This window comes from Zalophus californianus, chromosome 16, assembly GCF_009762305.2.
Source record: "Zalophus californianus isolate mZalCal1 chromosome 16, mZalCal1.pri.v2, whole genome shotgun sequence".
Classification (NCBI taxonomy): Eukaryota; Metazoa; Chordata; class Mammalia; order Carnivora; family Otariidae; genus Zalophus; species Zalophus californianus.
Window position 1 is genome coordinate 50546698 of NC_045610.1, and position 25513 is coordinate 50572210.

At 50.3% G+C, this 25513-nt stretch overlaps 1 protein-coding gene across 5 annotated transcripts in view; it reads right to left on the minus strand.

The window, feature by feature from the left end:
- Positions 1-25513, minus strand: part of RGS9 (regulator of G protein signaling 9) — a 68864-nt gene that overhangs the window by 6173 nt on the left and 37178 nt on the right. For 4 of the 5 annotated variants that reach the window (XM_027625653.2, XM_027625652.2, XM_027625656.2 and 1 more), the window contains 7 exons: positions 23605-23718; positions 20440-20555; positions 16423-16510; positions 14428-14566; positions 11977-12062; positions 9636-9753; positions 130-608 (listed from right to left, as the gene is read on the minus strand). In XM_027625653.2, the coding sequence (XP_027481454.2) occupies positions 130-608; positions 9636-9753; positions 11977-12062; positions 14428-14566; positions 16423-16510; positions 20440-20555; positions 23605-23718 (1140 nt within the window). Of the gene's footprint in view, positions 1-129; positions 609-7073; positions 9754-11976; positions 12063-14427; positions 14567-16422; positions 16511-20439; positions 20556-23604; positions 23719-25513 lie in introns of those variants that run through there. The other variant, XM_027625658.2, reaches the window with a different exon arrangement.

Sequence of the window (25513 nt, forward strand, 5' to 3'; positions counted from 1 at the left end):
TGCAAAGGTGCACACGTACACACAGGCATATGTGCACACATGCATGCTCACACAGAAACGTGTGTGCACACCCACAGACATGTGCACACATGCATGCACACACACAGCACAATCCCTTCTGCTTCTTACTTCGCTACTCGCCTGGATTTCAGTCGTGGCAGCTGCTGGCCCGCATCCCCCAGGGGCTGCACCTTCCCGTGTGACACAGGGGGGCACTTGGGTGAGAGCCTGGCAAAGACGGGTGAAGCTAAACAGCCCCGTCTCAGAAACCTGCTGAAGGACAGAGCCATGCGGGCCTTGGGCGGGGACTTGGGCTGGGGCCTGGGCCAGGGGTGCTCGGCGGCTGAGGCCTCGCTCCTGTCAGTGTCGGAGGGCCCGGGGCAGGCACTGGATCCGCTGGCCTCCCCCTTCTGCTCAGAGCTCTCCAAGACCACCCTAATGGGCGAGGGGCAGATGGCGCTGCTGGGCCTCCGGATGAAGCGGCCCGGTGAAGGGAAAGGCCTCCTGGGGGAGCGGCAGGATGGGGAGAAGGGGCTGGAAGGAGAAGGGGGCACGCAGGTCCCGGTGTACACGGCCAGGTGAGGACTGGGAGCAGTGTGCTGGCCCGGCTGCAGGGAAGGAAAGAGAGAGCTCAGAGTGAGTGGCGTGGGCTGATGGACGGGGGCCCTCTGCTAACTTAGCCCCTTTCCGGTGCCCGGAGCTGGGCAGTTGCATCCCAGACTGACCTTCCTCTGGGCCTGGAGTGCTGTGGCATGGCCAGCTGGATTTCCAATTGCCCCTCAACTCCCATCCCCCAGTGAACGATGCTTAGTACCCACTACATGCCATGTCACCCCTCCTCCATCCCTGGTTCCCAGACTGAGGACTGGAGGCATCTAGACACGTGTAACAGAGCAGTGGACGTGATACCAGAAGACCCACGTGTGCCCCACTGACTCTGCCAGGCTTGAGACCACCCACCTGGTCCTGAGCCCCAGCCCATGTCCTACTGGCCATCCCTTGGGGATGGCCCAGCCCTGGCACTGGCCCGTGCCTCCTGCAGCAGAGCAGGGTGGCCGGAAAGAAAGGCTGAGTGTGGAGCCTGGACATGTCAGCAGAAAAGGGAAAGACTCTCAACCTCCCTGGGCTCCCGCGGCCCCGGAGTCAGGGAGCAGGGGGGCAGGAATCCTGGGCCAGGCAGTTTTCTTGCAAAGACGCCCAAGAGAGCTTTGTCTGAGCTGACAAAGTTAAAACTGGAATTTTCAGGGAGGCTCTCTGCTGTCCCTTTCCTCCACAGATGGGCCTCCAAGGGGCCATCAGCCCAGTTTGTCAGGCCCCCTCCTGAAGGCCGGCTGTGGCCTCGCACCACACCGAAACCCAGCTAGAGGGTGTGCTGGTCCTGGCGGGGAAGGGGCACCCTCTGGGACAGTTGGGGCGACACTGCCTCTGACGTCAGTGAACAACAAACCCTCTTGGAACCTGGCACGGCCACACAGACGCCCGGCTTAGAGAAGCCTGCCTGCCCCTGGGGCCGGAGCACTGCCCCAGGGCCCCAGGAGGGCAGCTCCAGGCGCTGAGCTGGAGGCTGCTGGCTTCCTTGGGGTGTGGCCTGATTTCCAGGTCACCTGAGTGAGCCGATCCCAACCTGAAGAGGAAAGGGCAGGCATAGCCAAGGACAGTTTTGGAGGAAAAGAAAAGCCAGGAGGCCACAGAAGTCTTTGTCACGGGGCGGGGCAGGGGGACGGTCTCCATTCTCCCCCACCAGCTCCCCGAAGCTCCAGCTCCATTCCATCCTGAAACAGCAGCTGGGAGTCGCTGATTCTGTTCCTCTGCTCCGACACCCACAGGCCAACCAACCAGAGCCAAGGCCCAGACCTGGGGCCCCAGGGCAAACAGACTCATCATAACTGGCATTATTCATATGCAGTGAGAATTAGCAAATACGAGGTTCTGGGCTGAGCACTTTTCATGGATCATTGCACTTCCTTCCCGGAGCCACTCGGTGAGGTGACCAACTCTCATTATGCCCATTTTACAGATGAGAAAACTAATGCTTCAAAAAACGAGCCCCAAGGACAGGCCACTGGGGACGGTGGGGCAGGCTTGGAAACCAGGCTCGTGGGCTGCAGAGTTCACACGTGTAACAACGAGTCGCACGTCCCAAGGGGGGCCTGCATATTAGCCCACCTCAGAATCACCCCGGGTGTCTGCTGCAAGTGCAGATCCCGGCCCCAGCCAGACCCACTGAAGGAGACTCTCAGGGGGTACAAGTGAGGGAAAGCATCTTCTACCAGACACCCGAGGTCACGGTTTTGTTATCATGCCCAGTGAGTTTGAGGAGCCCTGCACTGTGCTTCTCTGTCCTTCTATGGGGACAAGGGTCTCCACCCAGAACACAGTTTGCAGACAAGAATAACAATAAAGGGGAGGGGCGCCTGGGTGGCACATTCGGGTCCAACTCCTGGTTTCCTCTCAGGTTGTGGTCCCAGGGTCCTGGGATCGAGCCCCGCATGGGGCTCCCCGCTCGGCGGGGAGTCTGCTTCTCCCTCTGCCTCTGCCCCTCCCCCTGCTCACATACTCTCTCACTCACTCTCTAAAATAAATAATTTTTTTTTAAAAAAGAATAACAACAAAGGGGAAAGCTTGCTCTAATTAAGGGTTCAGGAGACAACGGTTAGGGGGAAAGAGTATGACCCTGTCACTTATTAAGCACCTACTATGTGCTAGGTAATCTATGTATCTATAACTCCCCCATTTTAGAGAACAGAAATTTGAGGCCCAGAGTGGTTCATCGCCCTCCCGAGGCTCTCACAACCACCAGGGGCTGTGGTATGTAGACTGCTACGTGGCCCCTACATTCTGCCCCTGTCTGCCAGGGTTGGTGTGAACTGTAAATGTCACATGACAGCCATTCCGTGGCCAGGCTACGTGCCATGGCATAGGTGACGTTAACAAAGGGTCATTTGAGCGAGCCTGACCTCATCACATGAACCCTTCAGATCTGAGTCTAGAGGCCAGAGACAGACGTCAGAGAGGTTGGAAGCACAGCAGGAATTCAACAAAGGAGAAATTCTCCGTTATTGGCTTTGAAAGTGGAAGGCGGACACCTGGAGAGGGATTAGGGAAGCTTCTAGGAGCTGAGTACAGCCGTCAGCTAACAGCAAAACAAACAAACAAACAAACAAAACAAAACAAAATAAAAACGGGGGCCTTCAATCCTACAATGAGACACTGAATCTCACCAACAATCTCAATGAGTCTGAAACAGACTCTTCCCAAGAGCCCCCAGATAGGAACATGACAGCCAAGCATGACCTTGAGTGTGAGACCATGAGCAGAGGACCCAGCCCAGCCTCACTTGGCAAACTATGAGCTGATAAACAGCTGGGTCCATCCTACTTTGTTACACAGCAATTGATAACTAACACAGCAACTAAATGAGAACTCGATCCCAGGAGTGTGTAACCCCAGAACCCCTGCTCTGTCTACTGATCCATACGGCCATCCCATTGCCTGTGGGACTCAGATAGGACCTGGGGTCCTGCAGAGTGGGCTGAAACACCAAAACTAGGAGACAGACTTGTTAAGAGAGATAGAGTGGCAATAAATTGAGGACACCCCACCTCCGGTTCATTACCTTGAATCCCACTTTCTCAGAATCTGTGATGAACTCGTTATCACCCCCATTTTACAGATAAGAAAACTGAGGCTCGTGGAGATGACAACTTGACCAAGATCATACAGTTTATGACAGGCCATTCCGTTTACCTCCCTCCACCCGAAGTCTGTGCCCTCCTCCTCATTCCACACCTCCCTCAGCACTTTATTTTCCTGGATGAATGACAGGACAGGTGAGGATGTAGTCACTGTCCTGCTTGACTTACCTGGCCCGAGAAGGTCCTTTCTTCTGGGCAAGTAGTTATTAGCCCCATTGGCCCCGGCCGCTTGAAGTGGGACACCTTTTTGAGCCCATCCCACCATGACTCCGGCCCTTCCCACAGGGACCTAGCCCCGCCCCTCCAGCCCAAGCCACACCCACCACGGGTGGGAGGCAGCAAAGCAGCGGCATGCAAGGCACGTGGCAAAGAAACGTGACACGCAGAAACACAGTGAAGCTCTGAGAGTTCGGTTTGTTTTATCTTGTGCTGCTGTTTTATTATGCAAGGAGCCAGCAGAAGAGGGAGAGGAGCATGAAATGGAGTGGGTACATTGACACGAGAACACGATCACAGGCTTTTCGATGGAAGGCAAAGCAGGCGGTGCAAAGAGATGCGATTCATTTTCTGCCTAGAAACTGGCTGAGAATTTGAGGGAGACCTCGTGGCCACCTGGGCTCCCGCGTCCTGTGAGCCACGCTCAGGTTCAGCATGCAGTGTTCGCAGCGCCCCCTCTGGTCCCTCCTTGCTCTCCCTTTCCCCACTGCCTCCAAAAGCCAATAAGCAAAGTGGGCTCCCTGGAGAAAAATCCACAAGTGTGAACACATCATTCTTCCTACCATCTCGTTTGGCACAGCCCAGCACAAGACCTTCCCTTACTGTAGCCATGAAGCTTGGAACCAAAGGACGGACCAGTAACCGCACTGTTGCTGGTCAACCCTTCATAGACAGAGGACATGACATCAGTGCCCACTCTCCTCCCTTCAAATATCTCCTAATGGCCGCTGGAGAGTGGGGAGAGCCACACTGCAAGACTCTGAGAGAGGAGAGAAGTAAAATGGTTTAGGGAAACGAAGCTGTAAACACACCTCAGGAAATGCCCTAAATAACAAAGAATAATGAAGCACTGTACGGGACCGCACTGACAGATGCAAGAAAGCCCAAGCTTACTCTGAGACCATATGCTACTAGGGATGGTGATGGTGGGATAGTGGTGATGATGATGGTGATGGTGAGATAGTGGTGATGGTGATGATGGTGAGAATGGTGATCATGATGGTGGTGATGGTGGTGATGATGATGATGGTGATGGTGGTGATGATGGTGATGGTGATGATGGTGAGAATGGTGATCGTGATGGTGGTGATGATGGTGGTGATGATGATGATGGTGAGAGTGGTGATGGTGATGGTGGTGATGGTGGTGATGGTCGTGATAGTGGGGATGATGATGATGGTGAGAATGGTGATGATGATGGTGGTGATGATGATGGTGATGGTGGTGATGATGATGATGGTGAGAATGGTGATGGTGATGGCGGTGATGATGATGGTGATGTTGGTGATGGTGGTGATGATGATGGTGAGAGTGGTGATGGGTGATGGTGGTGATGATGGTGATGGTGGTGATGGTGATGGTGAGAATGGTGATGGTGGTGATGATGGTGATAGTGGTGATGAAGGTGGTGATGATGGTGATGGTGATAGTGGTGATGGTGGTGATGATGATGGTTATGGTGGTGATGGTGATGGTGGTGGTGATGGTGATGGTGGTGATGATGATGATGGTGAAGTGGCAATGGTGGTGATGATGATGGTTATGGTGGTGGCGATGGTGATGGTGGTGATGATGATGGTAGTGATGGTGGTGATGATGATGATGATGGTTATGGTGGTGACAATGGTGGTGATGATGGGGGTAGTGGTGGTGGTGATGATGCTTATGGTGATGATAATGGTGGTGGTTTTGTGGCAGTGGTGATGGTGATGATGGTGGTGGTGATCACAGTGATGTGAGGAGGAGGATGGCGAGGATGATGATTGTGACAGTGATAATGGTTGTGATACTGATAATAGCAGCTAGCATTTATTGAGCTCTTATTATATGCCAGGCATTATCCGATGTATCCTACCTATTGTCCCTAGCCATTGTATTACCACAACCCTCACAAGAAGAACAGTCCTCTCTCTAAAAATCAAGCTTAAAAATGCAATTCTACAAAGGAAATCCTGGTACTTTACCCCATAGTTTATATTCTAGCATAAGATATACACCACCATGGGTAGAGAAACTCAAGCTATTTAAAATATGGCATTAAGGAATTAAGATGGTGCCTAAGTACACAGATAACACAGAATATCAATCATTTAAATATATCAATAATAGTGTCCAAACAAATACTATTTTTGAGGCTATCTGAGATTCGAACAGACCTCCCGGGGCTGCTGTTATGTCTGCCAACAGAAACAAAGTTAGCAGGAGAGCCGCTATCTGCTGGAGCCCAGCAGCAGACGCTCTTAGGAAGCCTCTCAAAACTGGGCAGGGCCCTGTGGCTCCTTTACTACCAAACACGAGAACGTCCTGGTGGAGTCCCCCCCCCCCACCCCAGTCCTCCAGGCCAGACAGACGATCCTCTTCTATCTCTGTTCTCTCCTGGGGTGTGGTACGCCACCCCAGCCTCGATTCCATTCTGCTTCAGCTGCAGCCATCCGTATCCATACACCCTTGTGAGCCCCTCAAGGGCGGAGAACCTCTCGTCCATTTTTGTATCTGCCATAGGACCCTTCGCTGGTTCTTACAAAGAATAGGTGTTTGGGAAACACTCGTGGGATGGAACTGTTGCCATCCAGGAGTGAAGCCCTTTATCTCCTGCCTTCCTTCAGATGGGCAGTATCACAATACTTATTTACACATTTATCCCATAAGCATGATAAGCAACTTTAGTTACATGCCTGTGTCTCTCATTAGACGGTGGGATCATTGTGTGTCTGACACTGAGAAGGTTTCCATTGATATGTGTGGTGTCCCTACCATGGGCCTGATACAGAGCCCTTGGTAGTCGGCTGGAGGATGGGAGACCTGTCAGGCAGACACAGCTCACGTGTGGGGAGTGGGATGGCAGATGGTTGAGTCAAAGGTGAACACGCCATAGTTTGTAACGTGAAAAATTCACGATGCATTTGACACCCCACCATCCCCACCACCGTTGTGCCGGGCATGTGATCTCAGCCCCTTGGGGGTAACTAGAAGGGGTAGTGGATATATATCTCTGGTTTCATGTTTCTCCAGCTTCCCCAGGAAAGTAGGACAAACAGCAGGAGAGCCGAGTAAACATCCTCCCCCAGGAGTCTGAGGGCAAAGCTTAAACCTGCCACGGCCAAGTGTGAAATGTCACTGATGTCTCAATTTTTATCTTAAAAAATTAATGTCCATGTTGCATTCTATTTCATAATATATTCATGATTATTTTAATGCAAAAATTGAAAATTACCTGTTTCATCCCATTCCAAATCCTCAAGTAAAATGGAGGCCCCAGGCTGGGTACCTTCCTGGAACTCACAGAGTCTGTTTCAAGAAGCAAGAATCCGGTCCCAACCCCTCACTTCACGAATCAGGAAGCAGAGACAGTAAGTGACTTTTTCAAGACCACATGGCTAGTGGTAGAACCAGAGACCGAGAGGCCGTCTCCAAACGCACAGCTCTTTCCCTTCCTTCCTCCCTTCCTTCCTTCCTTCCTCCATTCATTCACGTAAGACATGTTTCTGCAGAACCCGGCAGGCCTCAGGCATTAGGCTCCAAGCGATGAGACATGGCCCCGCCTGATGTCACTCAATATACAATGGCCATTAACTAAGATTTCTGCTTGGGGTGCCCTCCCTGAGTTGGAGGACTCTGACGTTCTTCAAAAGAGAGATGACCAAAGCATACCTCTGGTTGCCCTTCCAGAGTGTAAGCTAGTCTACAACTAGGGAAAATGGAGAGAGTAAATGGGATCATTTTGCTAACACAAAACCAAGAGCCACAAACTCCTTACGATGACCTAAAAAGTCTCTGATGACCTGGCCTTGCCCACCTCTATAAGCTCATGCTGAACCATTTCTCCTGCGCTCCATTCGCCTGGCCCTACAGTTCACTCGAAGCTGCTTCCCCGCAGTGGGATTTTACGCCTGCGGTCCCTTCTGCCTGGGAAGCTCTCCCTGCCTGCCCACACACTTTGTATGGCCCTCTTTTTCTCATCCTCTTTTCTGTCACTGCCTAAGAGAGGCCTCCCTAGTGGACGCAACGCCCCTCTTGCTTATCATGGCACCATCTCCATTTCCTTTCTAACACCTGGTACGGGTTTTATCACATCTTTGGGTTGTCGATTACAACGATGGCCCTGATTCTTCATCCCCTCCTCTTGCCACATCTTTTGCAACAAGACTTTAAAATTTCTCTCACTAAGGAGACAGAGTCTATTTCCTCACCGCTTGATTCTAGGCTGGCTTTGTAAACTTGATTTGGCCAAGAACATGAGGTAGAAGACCACGCACTGGTTTAAAGCCTACACCTCAAGACTCTTACGCATTTCCACTCACTCCTCTGCAATTCCACCACCACCATAGATCATGCTGAGGCCAGGCTGTTGGAGGACAGGAGACATGAGAAGCAGAGAGGAATCATTCCACTCATCCCAGCTCAGGTTCCCACAGACCAAGCCCCCAGGCAGGTCACCTCCAAGATCAACAGAGCCACACAGATGACCCTAAACCCATGAGCAATAAATACTGATCATTGTATGCCGCTCTAGCTTTGTGGTTGTCAGCAAAGGTACTGATATGGTCGGCTTCATTATTGTTTGTCAGTCCTGGCCTATAAGCTCCATGAGACGGAGACCATGTCCACTGTGTTCACCAATGCCTGGTGCATAGTGGATTCTCAGTATATGTGTCTTTTTGCTGTGCAGTGTTGGCCCCTTGCTCGCTGACTTGTTCTAGCTCCTTTGTGTTCTTAACGAGGTGAGGCTAACTTCAAAAATTATCTTGTCCTCCCAAGGTCAGAGTGGGAACTGTCCTCTCCCTCCACCCTGACCACAGGGCTGACCTAGGCTACAGCTACACAGGAGGGACGCACCAACATCTAGAAAATATCCGAAAGAGTATTATCTTTGACCCTAACTCATCTTGAAAAGGTCCCAATATCTACCCTCTCTCTTCCCGTGAATGAAGACATCAGTGCCTTTCCTTTATCCAAACTGATGCTCCTCAGAAGGTCACTTCCCCTTGACTGCTCTGGAGGCTTCCGGCCTGAGTTCTTCATCCCTACCAGCTACATATTCCCCTAGCAGGTATCAGGGGATGGGGACACAAAAGGGAAGGACCCTCCATAACTGTGACCAAGAACAAGCTCACCAGCAACGTCTTAGCAGGGCCTCTCCATGAAGATATAACAGGGGAGTCCAGGGGATGTGCATCTCTAGGGGACCCTGCAGCTAGTCCCTCGGAGGGACCCCAGACTGCTTTAGAAGCAGAGTCTCAATTGGAGAGGTGGCGTTTGGAGCTTCATTAAGCTATTTGAAACCGATGTACCTGAAAGCACGATGACTTGAGGGAGGAGGGGGGCCTTCTCGTTCATTCTCCAAAGCAAATGGTGGTACACAAAGCAGACTGTTTTCTCTATGCTCCCACTACAAGAACCCCCACAGTGAGACAGGCGGTCACACAGCAACTGAGTCAGGTGACCTCCCCCCACCACTGCTGACCCTGTCGCTTGGTGAGCTGGAGCAGGAGAAAGAGCTCTAGTTGCCGAGGCATTGGGAAATCCACCGTGAAGGAGGTCAGGGGAATATGGGATGAACCTGGTTGCCCCACTAACGGGAAATCGCATCCTCTAGACTCCGACAGACCCTGCCTTTCTTTGCTCGCCTCTCCCAAATGCACACCCCCACCCCCAGGAACTGCAGATTTATTTAGGAGGTAGTTCTCTTTTGAGTTGGCTCCTACGGTCCAGCTTGCTCATGACCTGGGTGATGTCCACTGTGTTGGCAGCTTCTCGAGCCTTGGCTTCTTCTTCCAGCTGCCTCAGGATGACGGGACTCGGGCTGGAGCGCAGGTGGCGCCGCATAAACGGGAGGCTGGAGCTGGAAGGAAGGACAGGGCTGCGGTTGGTGGAAAGCCGCCCAGCTCACCCAGCAGGAACACAGTAGCCCCTAGTGGGACATGGAGCTGCAGGACCAGAATCTGGGCTTGTTCCCTCATTTTCCTGGTGAGCCCCAAGGGCGGGGGGACCTCAGGGGCGTGTTCAACCTTAGCTCTTTCTCCTCCTTTTAAGGATGGACCAGATGAGTACCAGCTGCCATCACATTTCTGGCTAGGCCCAAGGAGGAATGCCTGTGGTGGCGATAACATACACTCTAGAATGTTTAGAAATCAATGTGTCTGCTTAACCTCCTGTGGGCTCTTCCTGAAAGAAAGGGATAAGGGGAGTTTGATATTGGAAGCCCAAGGGTTCTGGCCTCAGAGGGAGCTGGAGCATTTGTTTTCAAAAGCCAAGGATCTGGGAAGGAGGGAGAGAGCTGGGCTGTCCAAGAGGGCGAGGTGGGGCCCACAGAGAAAGGGGGAAGAGGCCTGGAGAGGGCTGGGGGGCTGGTGGTGCTGGGTGCATGTACCGGTTGAGTCAGAACCTCGAAAGAAGTCAAACATGGGCTCTTGGGACCCAACTCTGTCCACCACAGCCTTGAGCACCAGGACAAAGCTCTGGGTGTCTGAGTGATGCAGGCAATGGGGAGCAGCTGAGCCACCCACGTGCCTGGAAAACAAGCATTTCAGCAGCAATGGTGGACTTAAAACCTAGAACCTCCCCAAAGCCCTGGACTACAAAAGCCCAGAGAATTCTTGTATCTACCCTAGGGAAGAAGAAGAAGAAGAGGGCTCCCCTACCAGTAAATCAGTCCTGAACTTGGGTCTCCCACCAGCCCTGCCAAGGGGGAGCTTGGAGCTCAATTTAACTTGTTCTAGAGAAATTAAGGTTCACATGTTGCCTGCCGCCCTCGAGCCTTGGGACAAACTCACACCCAATGCAATCCCCACATATTTACAGGCTGAGCTTCCCTTAGTAGGAGAGCATTCGCACATGTCTTCTTACTCGCAGGGACATTCTCAGACCACAGTTCCCCAACCAAAGCCAAGTGGTGCAGCTGGGGCCTCTTGCCAGGCACCTGGGGTGCTCCAGAAAAGATCCCAGCTGATTTCTCAGGTCGGCCCCAACTGAGAAAATATCTGGAGAGAGAAATACAAGACTCTCCTTCCTTCCCTACTACTTTCTGGCAGAACTTCTGGAGCGCTTATGCCCCTTTCTTGTGGCTTAAAGGAGAAGCTTTCAAGCTCCCAGGGATGCTGAACTCCCTTCCTTCCCTGGTAAACCTAGAAGAAGAATAGCACCACAGAGACCTCCTTTCTCTCCTTTTTATAACAGTGCCTTTATCCTCAAGAATGAAACCAAGTTGGGTTTGTTTTTGTTTTTTTTTTTTAAGCTCCTCTGATAAAAGCTCTGGTCCAATCACCCCTCTTTTGAATTGACTGGTGATGCTGGAAGAGGGCCCAGTGTGAGCTGAGCCGGCAAACGGGAACATTTACTAACTATGGGGGGACAGGCCACGCGCTGGCGCTGGAAAAACCTCCACCAAAGTCCCATGTCTTTGTTCAAGCTGTCATTTGGTTCCTCTTTGGAATCCTCAGTCCCTACAGTTTTCTTTTTCCTCCCCAGAAAAGAGTTCCGACTGCCCCTCAGAACATTTCATCCTTTGCCCATGGGTTCGGCCAGCTGGGATGACCCACATCTCCAGTGAGGAAGGTGAGCACGAGCCAGTTAACAGGGCACTCGCCAAAAGGTGGTCCCTGGCGTCAACAAGGACACTCAGGATGTCAGTGTTCATCTCCCCCATGAGTCGGCCGTTTTTCTTGGGGGTGGAGTCTGCTATGCTCTCTAAGGTCTTAGGACTTTCCAAGGATACAAGGATGTGGCTAACTTAATTTCCACAAAGCAGTTCCAAGGTGAGGAATTGTAGCAATTAACAAACCAGTGAGATGCTTCTGTTTGCGCTGGGGTCAGGATTGGTGGGAAAATCAGCACTTTTTCAAACCCGTGTCAGGGTCACAAAACTTTACTCACAGTAATTACTAAGGAAATCTTCCTAGGGTTTTATGAAGCCAACAAGGCAATCCTACCCCTAAGAAAACCTTCCCAGTCCCCAGTATTTCCATCAGGCACACATCTCCATCATGGCCATTTGGCTGAAAAAGACCCTCCCTTCCCTGCAAACAAAGCGGCAGGCAACCAGCAAATTATAGGTCTCTCCACTTGCCTTCTCTTGGTGGTTCCCTGAGGTTCAATAGCTTTGGCCAGCATTTCCTTATAGATTGGAGATTTTAAGTAGCGAGCATAAGAATCCTAGGGGGAACAAGAGAGAAATGGTAATTAAGAGAGGGGAAGTGTCAAGTCAAACTACTGTGCTTGCAGTTTTCAAGTCCTCCCTGGGCACCGAGATGGCAACGTTCAGGGGATCCATATCCTTGTGTGAGAGGCATTCAGATGTGTGTCTAAAGCAATGGTTCTCCAGTGTGGTCCCCGAACTGGCAGCGTCAAGTTCACTGGCAAATTGTTAGAAGCACACGTCTTCAGGCTCACCCAGGCCTCCGAAATCAGAAATTCCCAGGTTGGGACCATCGGAGTCTTCACAAACCTTCTGTGGGTTCTGCGGTACTTTGGCTGCACTGTGGTCCATAATCCCCCACACTAAAACCCACCTTGGGGGTCTTCCGTGAGGTAAGCAGGAGATGACAGGACACCTGTATCTCACCTCCCCCCCCACCCCACTACCTCCTTCCAAAAAAAAATGAGCTGCTATGAGCACGGAACCCACTTCAAAGCCCACAAACATCCCCCTTTTTGCCCTGAATTTAGGTATCAAAGCAAGAGAATTAAAAAAAAAAAAAAAAGACGAAGAGTCAGGTTTCTCTTGTGTGGATCTTTCCTGGGACGTTGGGCAGGTTCAGAGAAGTCACTTCATGAATGCTTGTCACTTCCAAGTGAACGCAAAACTCTCGTTCTAACAAATATGGGACAATGTCCACAGCAACAACCCAGGGAGTGAGAGTTTTTTAAGTTTATCGAAACGGTCCCATTCTGAAGACTAAGTGGTGGCTAAAAGTTATGAGAACCAGGACAGAGTCTGGGAGTGGGGATTACGGATCACTGGGTCACAATGAATGTATTGCCATAGGACACAGCTTATCGCCACACAGAGTCTGCTAAGCATATACACCGTTCTTAAGTTACCCACGACTCCATTTAATTCTGCCAAGCGTCTGGCTTCCCTGGGTGTCTCTGTGGACGGTTGTATAAAACCACATTTTTAAGAATCAAAACATATGTTAAAATACCTGAAGGAAGACCATTATTATGGGAACCTTCCTGTGAATCTTCTTGCAAGGCAAACAGAGAAACCCCACTGATGGAAAGCAAGTGGAGAAAAGTGGCTAATCTGACTGGGTGAAAATTCTAAACTATTACATATCTTAGAAGCAAAGTAAAAATATTTCTTTATAACACAGTATATATCAAAACTAAATTAAAAAAATATAATTAAGGGATGCTAATAAAAATTTGCCACTCAAACAAACCGTCATCACATAATGAAAGTTTCTAGAGATAGTTTACCGTACGAGGAATAAGTAGTAATGTGAAGTTAAAGCAACTGAAGAAAGTCTTGTTTCTTTCTTTAAGATTTGTTTATTTATTTGAGAGAGAAAGAGAGACTGCGAGCAAGCGGAGGGCCAGAGAAAGAGGGAAAGAGAGAATCTCAAACAGACTCCCCACTGAGCGCAGAACTCCATGTGGGGGCTCGATCCCATGACCCTGAGGTCCTGACATGAGCCAAAATCAAGAGTCAGTTGCCCAATCGACTGAGCCACCCAGGCACCCCCTGAACAAAGTCTTACTATGACACCAAATAAGAACCAAACCAGGCAACCTCTCTTAGGCCAAGGCTGAGCCCCAAATTCTGTTTCTTAAGAAAGAGACTGATTTTTGTCTCAGGTTTTGTTTTTTTTTTTTAACAATTTCCTAAAACTTCCCACCGTGTTCACTTTTTATTAATAACCCAGAAAGGCTACCTGAATTCCTGCTCGGTTTTACCATAATCACGCCCTATTTGTCTCTTCCACATACTAAACGCCCCACCCCCACCCCCAACCTGTGATATTTCCTTCGGGCCAGGGCCACCAGAACTGCCACCATTCACAGTTTGATGGTAGAGACTAAGAGGTCAGCCTTCGGAGGCAGGAAAATACAGTTTGACTCCCGACTCCACCCCCGAGGAGACTCTGGACAAACTAGACTCTGGAGAAGCAAGTCCTGTTCCCTGGGTGGTCCTTGACACAAAGTCCCATGCTTTGCACCATGACTGCCACTCCCAAGCCCTCAGGAAACAAGAGCTATTCCAGCAACGTCTCATTACCAATGGCAGGGGTACCTGGACCACTATCGCCGGGGGATCGCCGGGTGACAGCCCCTAAGGACACACATAGCAACCGTCAGTGGTCCCCGCCCCCATCCCAGCTGCCGAGGCCGGAGGAGGGAGGTTCCAGACCAGTGGTTGTGGGGAAGAGACCACTGACAATCCTGCACCCCAACACCGGCAAAGCAGAAGCCACACGGCATCTCCCTGTGTTCCCATATCTAAAGACTTTTCCAGGTCCCCGAGAAGGGAAGGGCTTCCTGGCCCCAGATCAGCATCCATGTAGAGCCCACCTACCTTCTTCATGAGCATGTAGATGTGCGTTTGTGCCGCATCCAGCACGTAGCGGTGGGGATGCCTCAGCCCCTTGACGGTGATGTCCATGGTTTTGCCATCTATGTTTATCCACCGTCTCGCCCCTGGGGCCAAGAAGAGCCTGGAGTGGGGAGCAAAATGTTAGCCAGCAGCTCGACCAAGCTGGCTAACGAAAGTGCACGGCTGCCTGTGAAGGAGGGATCGCCGTGACTCAGGTCACCCGGAATGAGGCAGGTGCCCGGGAATGAAAGCAGGCCTTTTTTTAGGAGACACTGAAGAGTCTGAACAGGTTGTCAAGCGACATTTCTTAGAAGCAAGACAACAGTCACGCCAGTTTTCAGAAGGTGAATACTGAACTCTGGTGTTCCTAACCTGTAGGAGAGGGAGCAAAATGTTGGCGGGGCAACACCAGCCATTAGAGTAAAGAATCCAATTTCCAACTTAATGCCTTCTGCCTTGTTGATGAGGATTTGGGGCCCACCTGGAACGAGACCGAGACACCTCCAAACAGGTGTTCTAGGCCTTCTGCTCTCCCTTGGCCCAGTCTAGGTGCATTTAGAAATGCCTAGGTTTTGGGGTTTTTTTCCAAATCATCTTTACACCCAATGTGGGGCTCAAACTCGCTGACCCCAGATCAAGAGCTGCTAACAGAGCCAGCCAGGCACTCTAGAGGTAGTCAGAAATGAATCCCACATGCTGAGTCAGGAGGCAGCACACAGTCCCAGCACCCAGGGGGTGGACGACCGGGGCATCCTTGCGGATGGCCCCACTGAGAATGCAATCTCAGCCGCACGGCTCCCCAACGTTTCCCGTTCTAACTTGTTTCAGGATTAGAAATACGTGAATGTTTTGCCACACTGCGAAGCTGTACATTAAAATTGTGGAATTCAGATGAAGACGACATAACGGAGGAGGCTGGGGAGAAGAAGCTGATAGAAAGTCGGAGGCAGCAGGGTTTTTTATAGGGGATTTTTGGAGTCAGGAGTCGTGTGTGTGTGTGTGTGTGTGTGTGTGTTGTGGTGTGCAAGGCAGTCGAGCACGACTGTTCTGAGCATGGGTGTCACAGGACCTTCCTGGAAGGACAAGCCCACCTGCACCCCCCCTTCTCTCTGTGCACGCAGCCCCTCCCTGTGGGAGGAGATGGGCACATTCCTGAGAAAGTGCAAGAACCTCCAAGTATGAGGAGTGAGCCCTCAGCTCTTCCCTTTGGGGTTTTTGGCACCTTCCCGAAAGCTGCAGTGGCCCGCTCTGAGTCGGTTAGAAGGACACCAGAGGTCCAAAGGGGCGAGTGCTCGGGCCCACAGCTCCGCGGCTCCGCAGCTCCACGGCACTGGGGGTCTCCTCACCACTCCCCCTCCTTCCCACCCGGCCAGAAGAGGCAGGTCTGGCCCTTTGAACTGGAACCTTGGGTTCGTGGGCAACACAGAGGGCAATTTCGGGGAGAAGCAGGCCTGGAGTGGAACAGACTCACTGCTACACTTAGTGGGGTCTAGAGTCATTACATGCAAAATAAGAAACGGGCCTACATTTGTACCTCAAGCTGTGTGCACAGTCCCAGAGACTTGAGGAAGCTCCCTCCCCTTATGGTCTTCGCTTCCCTAAGATGGCTGGGGATGGGAGGTGTTCCTACCCCGCCTGTTGTCCCTCTCTCACTCTCAAACACGCACACACGCACACCCCTCTCAGGACATCGAAGGGGGGGTTAGTCAAAAACAAAGCACTGCACTGTAACTCAGGGCAGCTTGCTTGAACTCCTGAGCATATTCCCCTCGGAGCAGGGCAGTGACATCATGTGCTTCCCCAGACTTTCTGGGGGAGGAAGCCACAAGCCTAAGCAGGGAGGTATCTATCGAGAGCATGGCAGGTGCAGCGACTGAGGCTGACACCAGGAATGTGGTCCCTCCCATTCCATCTCAACCTCCAACGCAATGGTGTGGTCCACGGGGAGGCTCTCCCAACCATCTGGTTAGTCCTCACTTGTAAATCTCCTCTGCTTTCTCCTTGACCTTGGACTGATCTCCGTACTTCAGATCTTCACAGGCTTCCCAGAATCCCAGATTCTCCCCTGCACGGGAAGGAGGGGTCCACGCAGATGAAAGCCAGGCAGGAAACATGGCGGGAGAAGAAAAGAGGAAAGAAGAGAGATGGGTCAGCTGAGGCCAATTCAGTCCCCGCGGCCCAGGGAGCATCTCCCCTCTGCAGAACAAGCCAGGGCACCCCGTGAGGCTGGACAGAACACCCCTCGAGAGAAGGAGCCACGTCTTACTTCCAGAGCCCGGGAGAACATTGTTAACCCCGGGATTGCCCCACGCATGGTCTCTGAAATGAACCAGACTGGAGCCCACCACGTCTGCAGCTGTATGCATCTACTGTGCTTGCGGGCCGTTTCCGGGCGACGCACAGGTCAGAGCTCATAACAAACCCCTCGGACTGTCCCAGCCTTCCCTGTCCTGGAGTTTGGCTGGAGCAAAGCCTGCTCGAACAAGTTAGCATAGGATAGGCTTGTGAACAAGTCCTGCTTGCTACCCGATAGGCTTTCTTCACAGCGGCCCCTGTTGACTTTGCTCACGTTCCGTGAGCACACATGACTTCTGCCTCCCTTGCGTGCGCAGACCCCTGCTTGACAGCCCCCCACGGGGCATATTCCAGCCAGGGGTCCTTACAGAGAGGCTGCTCCAGGAGCAACGCTGACCGACTGACTCTCGGGGAAGGCCCAGCCGCTGCGGGACTTCACAGAGAGTCACCGGAGCCACGGAGACTCAGCTCCTCTGGGCCCAGGAGGAAAACCGGTCTCCTCTCGAGCCCTCCCTTCCTTTCAACTTCAAGCTCTCTACTCAGTTCTCCACGGCACCCACAGGGGGTGTGAGCACTTGGGTACAATCATCCCAGGTTGTCATTTTTGCCTGAGAAAATAAAGATGACCACACCAGTGGGACAGCGAGTGGCTGCATGTGAGCGTGCGCACGTGTGTGCATGCTATGTACGTGTGTGCATGTGTGTGAGTCACGGCATGCTGTGGGTGGGGACACAGACGAGAGCACCTCCTCCTCCCCTTTCATAGTATTTGCTGGAAAGCTCCCGGGTGCGTCGGAATGGAAAAAGCAGCATAATTCTCAACTAGTGGACGTCTGTCCCATCGCTCTAGAGAGGTCCCTTTCTCTTCAACATGAACTTCAGGGTGTTCTTTGGACTGAGATCACGGGCAGGAGTAGACAGACCAGCGATGCTTTTAAGTGACAGCCAATCAGTCTCACATCAAGTGCAATGTAGACCGCCTTACCCATGCAAAAGATAAGCCATTGCTTAAGGTCAAAATTAAATGAGCAATTATTCACAATAGCCAAAGGTGGGAGCAAAAATGTCCATCAGCAGATGAACAGATAACCAAAACTTGGCATATACATACCATGGAATATGATTCAGCCTTAAAAGGAATAAAATTCTAACACAGGCTACAATATGGATGAACCTTGAAGGCAAGCTAAGTGAAACAAGCCAGTCCAGAGGGACAGAAAAGATATATGATTTCACTTCTATGAGGTACCTAACATAGAGAAATTCATAGAGACGGAGCAGTGAATGGTGATCGCTGGGAGCTGGGGGGTGGAGAGAATGGGGAGTTGGTGCTTCACGGGGACAGAGTTTCATTCGGGAAAGATAAAAAGCTCTGGAGATGGATGGTGGTGATGGGAATACAGCAAGGTGAATGTAATGACCACCACCAAACCATACATTTAAAAATGGTTAAAATGATCAATGTTATGTGATGAATATTTTATTACCATAAAATATTAGGGGTGCCTGGGTGGCTCAGTCGTTAAGCGTCTGCCTTCGGCTCAGGTCATGATCCCAGGGTCCTGGGATCGAGCCCTGCATCGGGCTCCCTGCTGGGCGGGAAGCCTGCTTCTCCCTCTCCCACTCCCCCTGCTTGTGTTCCCTCTCTCCCTATGTCTCTCTTTGTCAAATAAATAAATAAAATCTTTAAAAAAAAATAAACGAGGGGTGCCTGGGTGGCTCAGTTGGTTGGGCGACTGCCTTCGGTCCGGGTCGTGATCCTGGAGTCCCGGGATCGAGTCCCGCATCGGGCTCCCTGCTTGGCGGGGAGTCTGCTTCTCCCTCTGACCCTCTTACCTCTCGTGTTCTCTGTCTCTCATTCTCTCTCTCTCAAATAAATAAATAAAATCTTTAAAAAATAAATAAATAAAAAAAAATAAACGAGCACACAAAAGTGTGTGCATGAATGTGCAAAGCAGCATTATTCACCAGAGCCGAAAAGTCTAAACAACCCAAAGGGCCACCAAAGTATGAATGGATAAACGAAACATGGTTTATCCATACAATGGGATATTACCTTAAATACCCTGATAGGGATGAATCCTGGAAACACTATATTGTGTGAAAGAAGACAAAAAGCCACACATCGCATGATTCCATTTATATGAAATGTCCAGAACGGGCATATCCATGAAGATAGACAATAAATTAGTGGTCACCTAGGACTGTGGGGGAGGGGGAAGCGGGGGAGGGCGGCAGAGGAAGAGGAAGAGAGAGGAAGAGGGAATGGCTTTTAATGGGGTAAAGGGTTTCTTTATGAGGTGGTAAGAAATGGTGTACAATTATATAGTGATGATGGTTGTGCAGCTTTGTGAATACACTAAAAACCACGGAACTGTACACTTTAAAAGGGTTACGGCGTGAGAATTACATGGTATGTGTATTTATGGTATGCGAAGTAGATCTCAATTTTTTAATGTTATTTAAATTAGAAAACTCACAATTCGGGAATCTCTTAAAGAGATCGCCAGAAATACTATTTTAATAACACAGGGAAATCTTTTCAAGGGATTCTCACTGGTAACCAAGCCCTGGGTGGGATAAGCCCAGGATGCAGTGTGTCATTTCGCCACTAGATGGCACCCTAGCCTCTTCTTCTGGAGTTGCCTCCGGGCCCTAGCCAAAAGCACTTGCCTTTCCCACCATCTATTCTGGGTTTTATCATATCATGGCAATTAGGCTTGATTAGAGAGAAGGATTGTCAGGAATCCATATTATAATGTAATGTGCTGCATCAGGCAGTCCAACAGGCTAATGGCGTGTCCCCTGGGATTAGTTTCAGGTGAAACCCCATAGACAAATGGGTCTTGGGAGCAAGCGGCTGAGAATGGAGGTTCAAATATGATGATGCTCTGCAGGGCTGGGAATTCAGTAAGCAAATGAATGAGTCCCATATAAAAGCACATCTGCAAAGCAAAAGAGAAGCCACCTGAATGCTCAGCCTGATGAAATTGGTCTTAATCGTGCCTTTAATTTTCAAGTTACAAGTGCCTCCCTACCATGCTGAGACACCCGGAGACGGAGTATAAAATGCGCCCCCCCCCCCCCATCCCACTAAGACCGGCACACTCCTAAGGTCCTGTGTGTAGGCAGCAGAGCGGGAGCTGAGACAGTGGTTCTCAATCACAGCCACATATGAGAATCACCTGGGGCGTTCTCGCACCTGCGGAGATCACACCCCAAACCAATTTTAAAAAGGAGCATCTGGAGATGGGATCTTGGCAGATGTTTTTAAAATACCCCCAGGTGAATCAAATGCACAACCTGGGCAGAGAAGCGCTGAGCTGAAGGAAACCAAGCTGCTGGACAAAAAGGGAAAGTGTGCACTTGGCGGCGGGGGACACGGACTCTTGGACCGGTGACCCCAGAATCAGCATGAGGAAGTGAGAACAGCCAGAGGGGACGGAGCCCTTGCAGATGCGAGTCGCGCTGCATTAGCTGCATGGATTTCGTCTGCGGATTCAAGCCCCCCCACCCCCCACCCCAACCCCCACCCCGACTGTGGGGCCTCTTGGAACAGATGGAAAGGACAGGTCCAAGAAGAGCACACAGCAACAGAGCTGGGAAAACACCTACTGAGAAATCGTCGAAACCCTATACCAGACGGGACAGGAGTGTTTCTAAAAGCAAAAAATTGTATTAAAAAGTCAAAAGACCCACCACTGAATTCTTTCTTGAGAAAGTACTGGAAGCTCTGTCGGCCCTTGGGGTCTCGGATCAATTCACTGAAGTTGAAGGCCCATCGTTCCACCCGCATCTTGGTTGGGATTTCTACCCTGCAAGGATGATGATTTGTAAATGCACCAGACACTCAATGCGAGGCACAGGCCCCCACGAAGCTCACGAGTCCCACGGCCCAGGGCTCAACCCAGTCCTCCCCCCTCAATCCCTGCACAGACGGACAATCCATGTAACTACTTGCTAGGAACGTGCAGCCTCAGATAAGTCCCCTGGGACTCATCTGGAAAGCTGGTACCCCAGAGGTGAGAAGGATGCTCACAGCGAACAGCCTCACACTCCGGCCTGCTTCAGGGCAAAGGAACACAGATGCCCCCCTCCAAGGCCCGTGGAGACTGGCCAGCAGAGTCAGTCAGGCCACCCCACCAGACCGGAAGAAAATTCCGGAGCAACACCGGTGATGGGTGCTGGGGTCACTGCCACCCCGCCCCACGCCCCATCACTACGGGAGCACGGGCGCATCTAGGAGGAGTCGATGATTCTTCCTGTACCTGCCTGCAGGCCCCGAGCCCCAGGCAGACCCTACTGTCACCGAGGCACCCTCCCTCAGAGCCCGATCCAAGATGCAAGTCCCAAACCACTCCCCTGTTTGGAAAGGTCTCGACGCTCCCAGGTAGGACAGTAGAGCGTGGCTGGCTGAGGTCTAACATTCCAGAAAATGAGGAAAAGAGTTGGCGTTTCTCCTATTCCTTATGAAATTCTCCAGAACCCAACACAGCCCCTCGGAAACAAAGGTTTCCAAGTCCACGACACCACACCTCCCAGTAATGTAGCAGCTAGAACTGCGGCCAGCTACAATTCATGGGCTCTAAATGAGCCAAGCAAGTTCATGCTTTCTCTGACAAGAGCGTGAAAACAGTAACAACCCGGTACTAACATTAAGAGCCACCATTTACAGAATGTCACTGCCTGGGAGGCACTGTGCTTCACACGCACGTCACCGGGTCCTTAATAGAACGCTGTGAGCTGACCATTCTCAACCCCGTGTTATTGCTGAGAAGACCAAGGCTCACACAAGAAGCAGATCCAAAAAACAAACGGACAAAAATAGTGATGTGCAAACTTCAGCATGCGTCTGAATCACCTGGAAGACTCAGACAAACACAGATTGCAGGGTGCTATCCCTTAAGTTCCGGATTCACAGGGGTCGGTGGGGCCAAGAATTTGCATTTGTAACAAGCTCCCCAGGGATGCTGCAGCTACTGGTCCAGGGACCACACTGGGAACCAAAGCTCCAAACTGGTGTTAGGAATTCTGGCTGTTCACTGAAGTCAATGGCAGCTTCTAGAAACCACTGGTGAGGATAAGAAGGTAGCCTGGGCCAATTAAGAGGCTTTGGGGGTGAAGGCTGGACATTGGGATTTTTTTTTTAAGATTTATATTTCTTTATTGAGAGAGAGAGAAAGAGAGCAAGAGAGGGGGTAGGGTCAGAGGGAGAAGCAGACTCCCCGCTGAGCAGGGAGCCCGATGAGGGACTTGATCCCCGGACTCCAGGATCATGATCTGAGCTGAAGGCAGTCGCTTAACCAGCTGAGCCCCCCAGGCGCCCCTGGACATTGGTTTTTGTTTGTTTTTCATTTTTAAGCCTCCCAGGTGATTTTAATACAGCTTTAAGATCTCACCCATTCCAAACAAGGCTTCCTGTTTTCAGTGGGGCATTTGGTACCTCCCGTGTTCTTTTCCCCAGTAAATCTCTGCCTCACGCTTCAATACCATATTCTCCACTTCATTTAAAATCCGGCGGCTCTCCACGCCTCTGTCCCAAGCCCTCCTGGGACAACCCTTCTCCTGGCCAGGTGGCTCCGCCGTCTCCTCCACGGACAGCTGAATTCTGCACATCCTTGCACACGAGGAGATTCAGGTCACTTCTCTGCCCTGACACACTGGGAGGCAGGCGTAGGCTCCAGAAAGCCACCACAATAACTGGAACCCCCAGAGTGGGAGGGAAGCTTCTCCAGAGGGTGGTTCTAGAGTCTTCGGCTCTGCAGGGGACACTAGTAGACAGGTGACCCCAAACTCCAGATGAGAGCCCTCCTTATCCCATCAGCTGCCCATAGCAGGCCAGGAGGAATGGGTGCAAGGGTTCCCCAAGCTATGGGAAAGCTATGTCTCTCTACTTAGCTGTGCTACCTGCATGTCCTCCTGCCTTAAGTGGTAATGACTTTGGTGGTGACCTGAACTGTGATATGCACCTGATGCTCTCGATCTTTCCCATCACCCCACCTGCCTTATCCACTCCCACCAGCCGCTTCCTTCCTCCTCTCCTCCTCCATCTTTCCCCCTGATGTGACTGTTACACCTTCTCTTCTTCCTTCATTGGCTTATGCTTTCTTTCTGCATTTCCGCCTTTGTCAGGAGCCATAACTGTTTATAATTCACAAACAGAGCAAAGGAGTGAGTGGTGTAACTGCCAAGGCAGGTGGAGGGCTCTGCCCTCCAGGACTTTATTTTTCCTCTCATTAGATGTCAAAAATGCAAGGCCATAAAAAAGATCGTTTTCTTTGCAGAAGCAATATATTGTGAATACAGAGTTACCATCTGACCCAGCATTTCCACTCCTGGGTACACAACCAAGAGAAATGAACACATACGTCCACACAGAAACCTGGACATGAATGTTCACAGCAGCATTATTCATAACAGCTAAAAGACAGAGACAACCCGAATGTCCATCAACTGATGAATGGATTTTTAAAAAGTCTATCTCCTTACAGTGAATATCACTCAGCCATAAATAAGGATGGAGTACTAATCCACTGCACCACCCAGATGAACCCTGAAAGCATTATGCTCAGTGGAAAAGAGCTAATCGCAAAAGATCACATATTATACAATTCCATTTATACGAAATGTCCAAGTCGTCAAAGGCATAGAGACAGAAGGTAGTTTTGGGGTTGCCTAGGGCTGGAGGGGTTTTGGGGGGTGGAGGGGTTCTTACTTGGGTGATGAAGATGTTTTAAAATTAACTGTGGTAATGGCTGCACGACTCTAGGAACATAGTAGAAACCACTGAATTGCACACTTTAATTGGATGAATTGTATGGCACGTGAATTATAAGACAAAAAGCTATTTTTTCAAATACATACAATTTGGCATTTAAGTCCCAGAACTGGGTGTCATCTGTTATCCAAGGATTGCTGGGGAGGCAGCCTGACATGATGGCGTCGTTGGACAAAAACTGCTCACTGTATTTGACGATCCTGAAAAGCAAATGGAAAACAATTTCCTAGAAGTTCAACAACCAAGAGACGAAATCAATACTCAGGTTGATTGACCAGCCTGTCCTCCTTTCTCTTTATCGATTTAGTTACATACTTATTACTGCCTTCTTAGAAAAACGCTCTAATAGCCCTCAGGATTGGCAGGTATTTGACAGGATCTGTCCCTGTTCTACTCGTGAGATGAAACATCGTCTTCCCATCCAATTCCTTTGCAATTTCTCTACCGCACCTATTCCATTAAAATAAGGCCTCTTTATATTATATCAGGAGTTTTCCAAATTCAAAGCCGACTTGGTTTGCGTGTGCTCAAACCAGTGTCTTGGCGCCATCTTGGAAGCATGAGGTTGCCATGGTCTCTCTGAGATTCCACCCTTTGTCAGGAGAACCTCTACATTTGGGAACTTAGATTCATCATTCAAAGCCTGTGGTCTCACTGACGTGTGAACCCCACATTCACATATGTGAGCAAGAGCTAATTCCTTCTCTATGAGTTAGACCTTCCTAGGCAACACATTTCCTAGTATGGTATACACATGAGACACCTACTCTAACATCTGCCCATAGCTAGGAGATTTCGATAGAACAGAATCCATGCCCTAGAGATATACCAGAGCATTAGGTTTATAGTTCTGTGACAAACTCAAGCCCCTTGGCTTCATTTCTCCCAAGACCCTCTTGTATTTCTCAGCAAGACCTTTACAGTAGAGCAGCTGAAGGGAAGAAAAAAGAAAACTGGCCTCAGGTCCAACCACAAATGATGTCAAATTCTGGTAATGAACCACTAAAACAAATAAAAATTGGAAAGTGGGTGTAAGAAGTATCCAATAGCCTTGGAGTCTCCTTCAATGTGCTTTCTGTTTGGTTTCATTAAACTGGGTTTCTGGAACAACACTGCAGATGGGTTTTACTTTATCATAAAACAATGATGATCGTTATAACCCAAAGGTGAGTGTCCACTGAGTATATGGGTACACGCTCCTCTGTGACCAATGGAGCTCAGCAGCTGGAGACAGAAGTGGTTGAAAAATGTGGGGGAGGTCAGGGCACATTTTCTCAGGTGGGTGGTTTTGCAAACTAGCGATTTGGGAAGATGTAAAAAGATATTTGAAGATTTTTATAGGAGCCTAACTCCTAACCATATTGGAAGAAAGGCACTGGGCAAAATATAACATCTTCCATCTTGATCAGTACCATTACTCAAGTCTCACACAGTCAAAATAAATGAGTAGTCACGTTGTGCCTCTCCAGAAATAAGCCATGTGTGCAGGAAAATCTTAGTTAGCAAGGTGGTCCTAAAATGAATTGCACATTTTAAAAGGATAACTGCTTACATTTGGGGGGCACTAAATCCTTTTGTGTCTCCCCAGTAAAGTCGTATGGGGGACTGGATCAAGGTATCCTGAGTGTTCAATACGTCAAATGTAAATTTCCAATTAATTGTAACTGGATTTTGACTCAAAGATTAACAGTGGACACTTAATAATACATTGAACCAGTAAATGTAACTCACATATCTCTAATAAATTTGAGTGGTTGCTGATAGGAACACGGGCTACTGTGGATCCCCCACAGGGTCCAGTCTATGAACTTTCTATTCTTCCCACCTTGTCCATCCACACATTAGTGGATTCCAAGAAAGGTGAGGCTTGTATAAAACCTCACCCATCCCTGATTTTGCCTAACCCAAGATGAGACCTGGACACATGCAGACTGAGGACCTAGGAATTTAATCCTTAGAAGACTGGTTTCATCCTTCAGAGTTCCTTAGGATCTT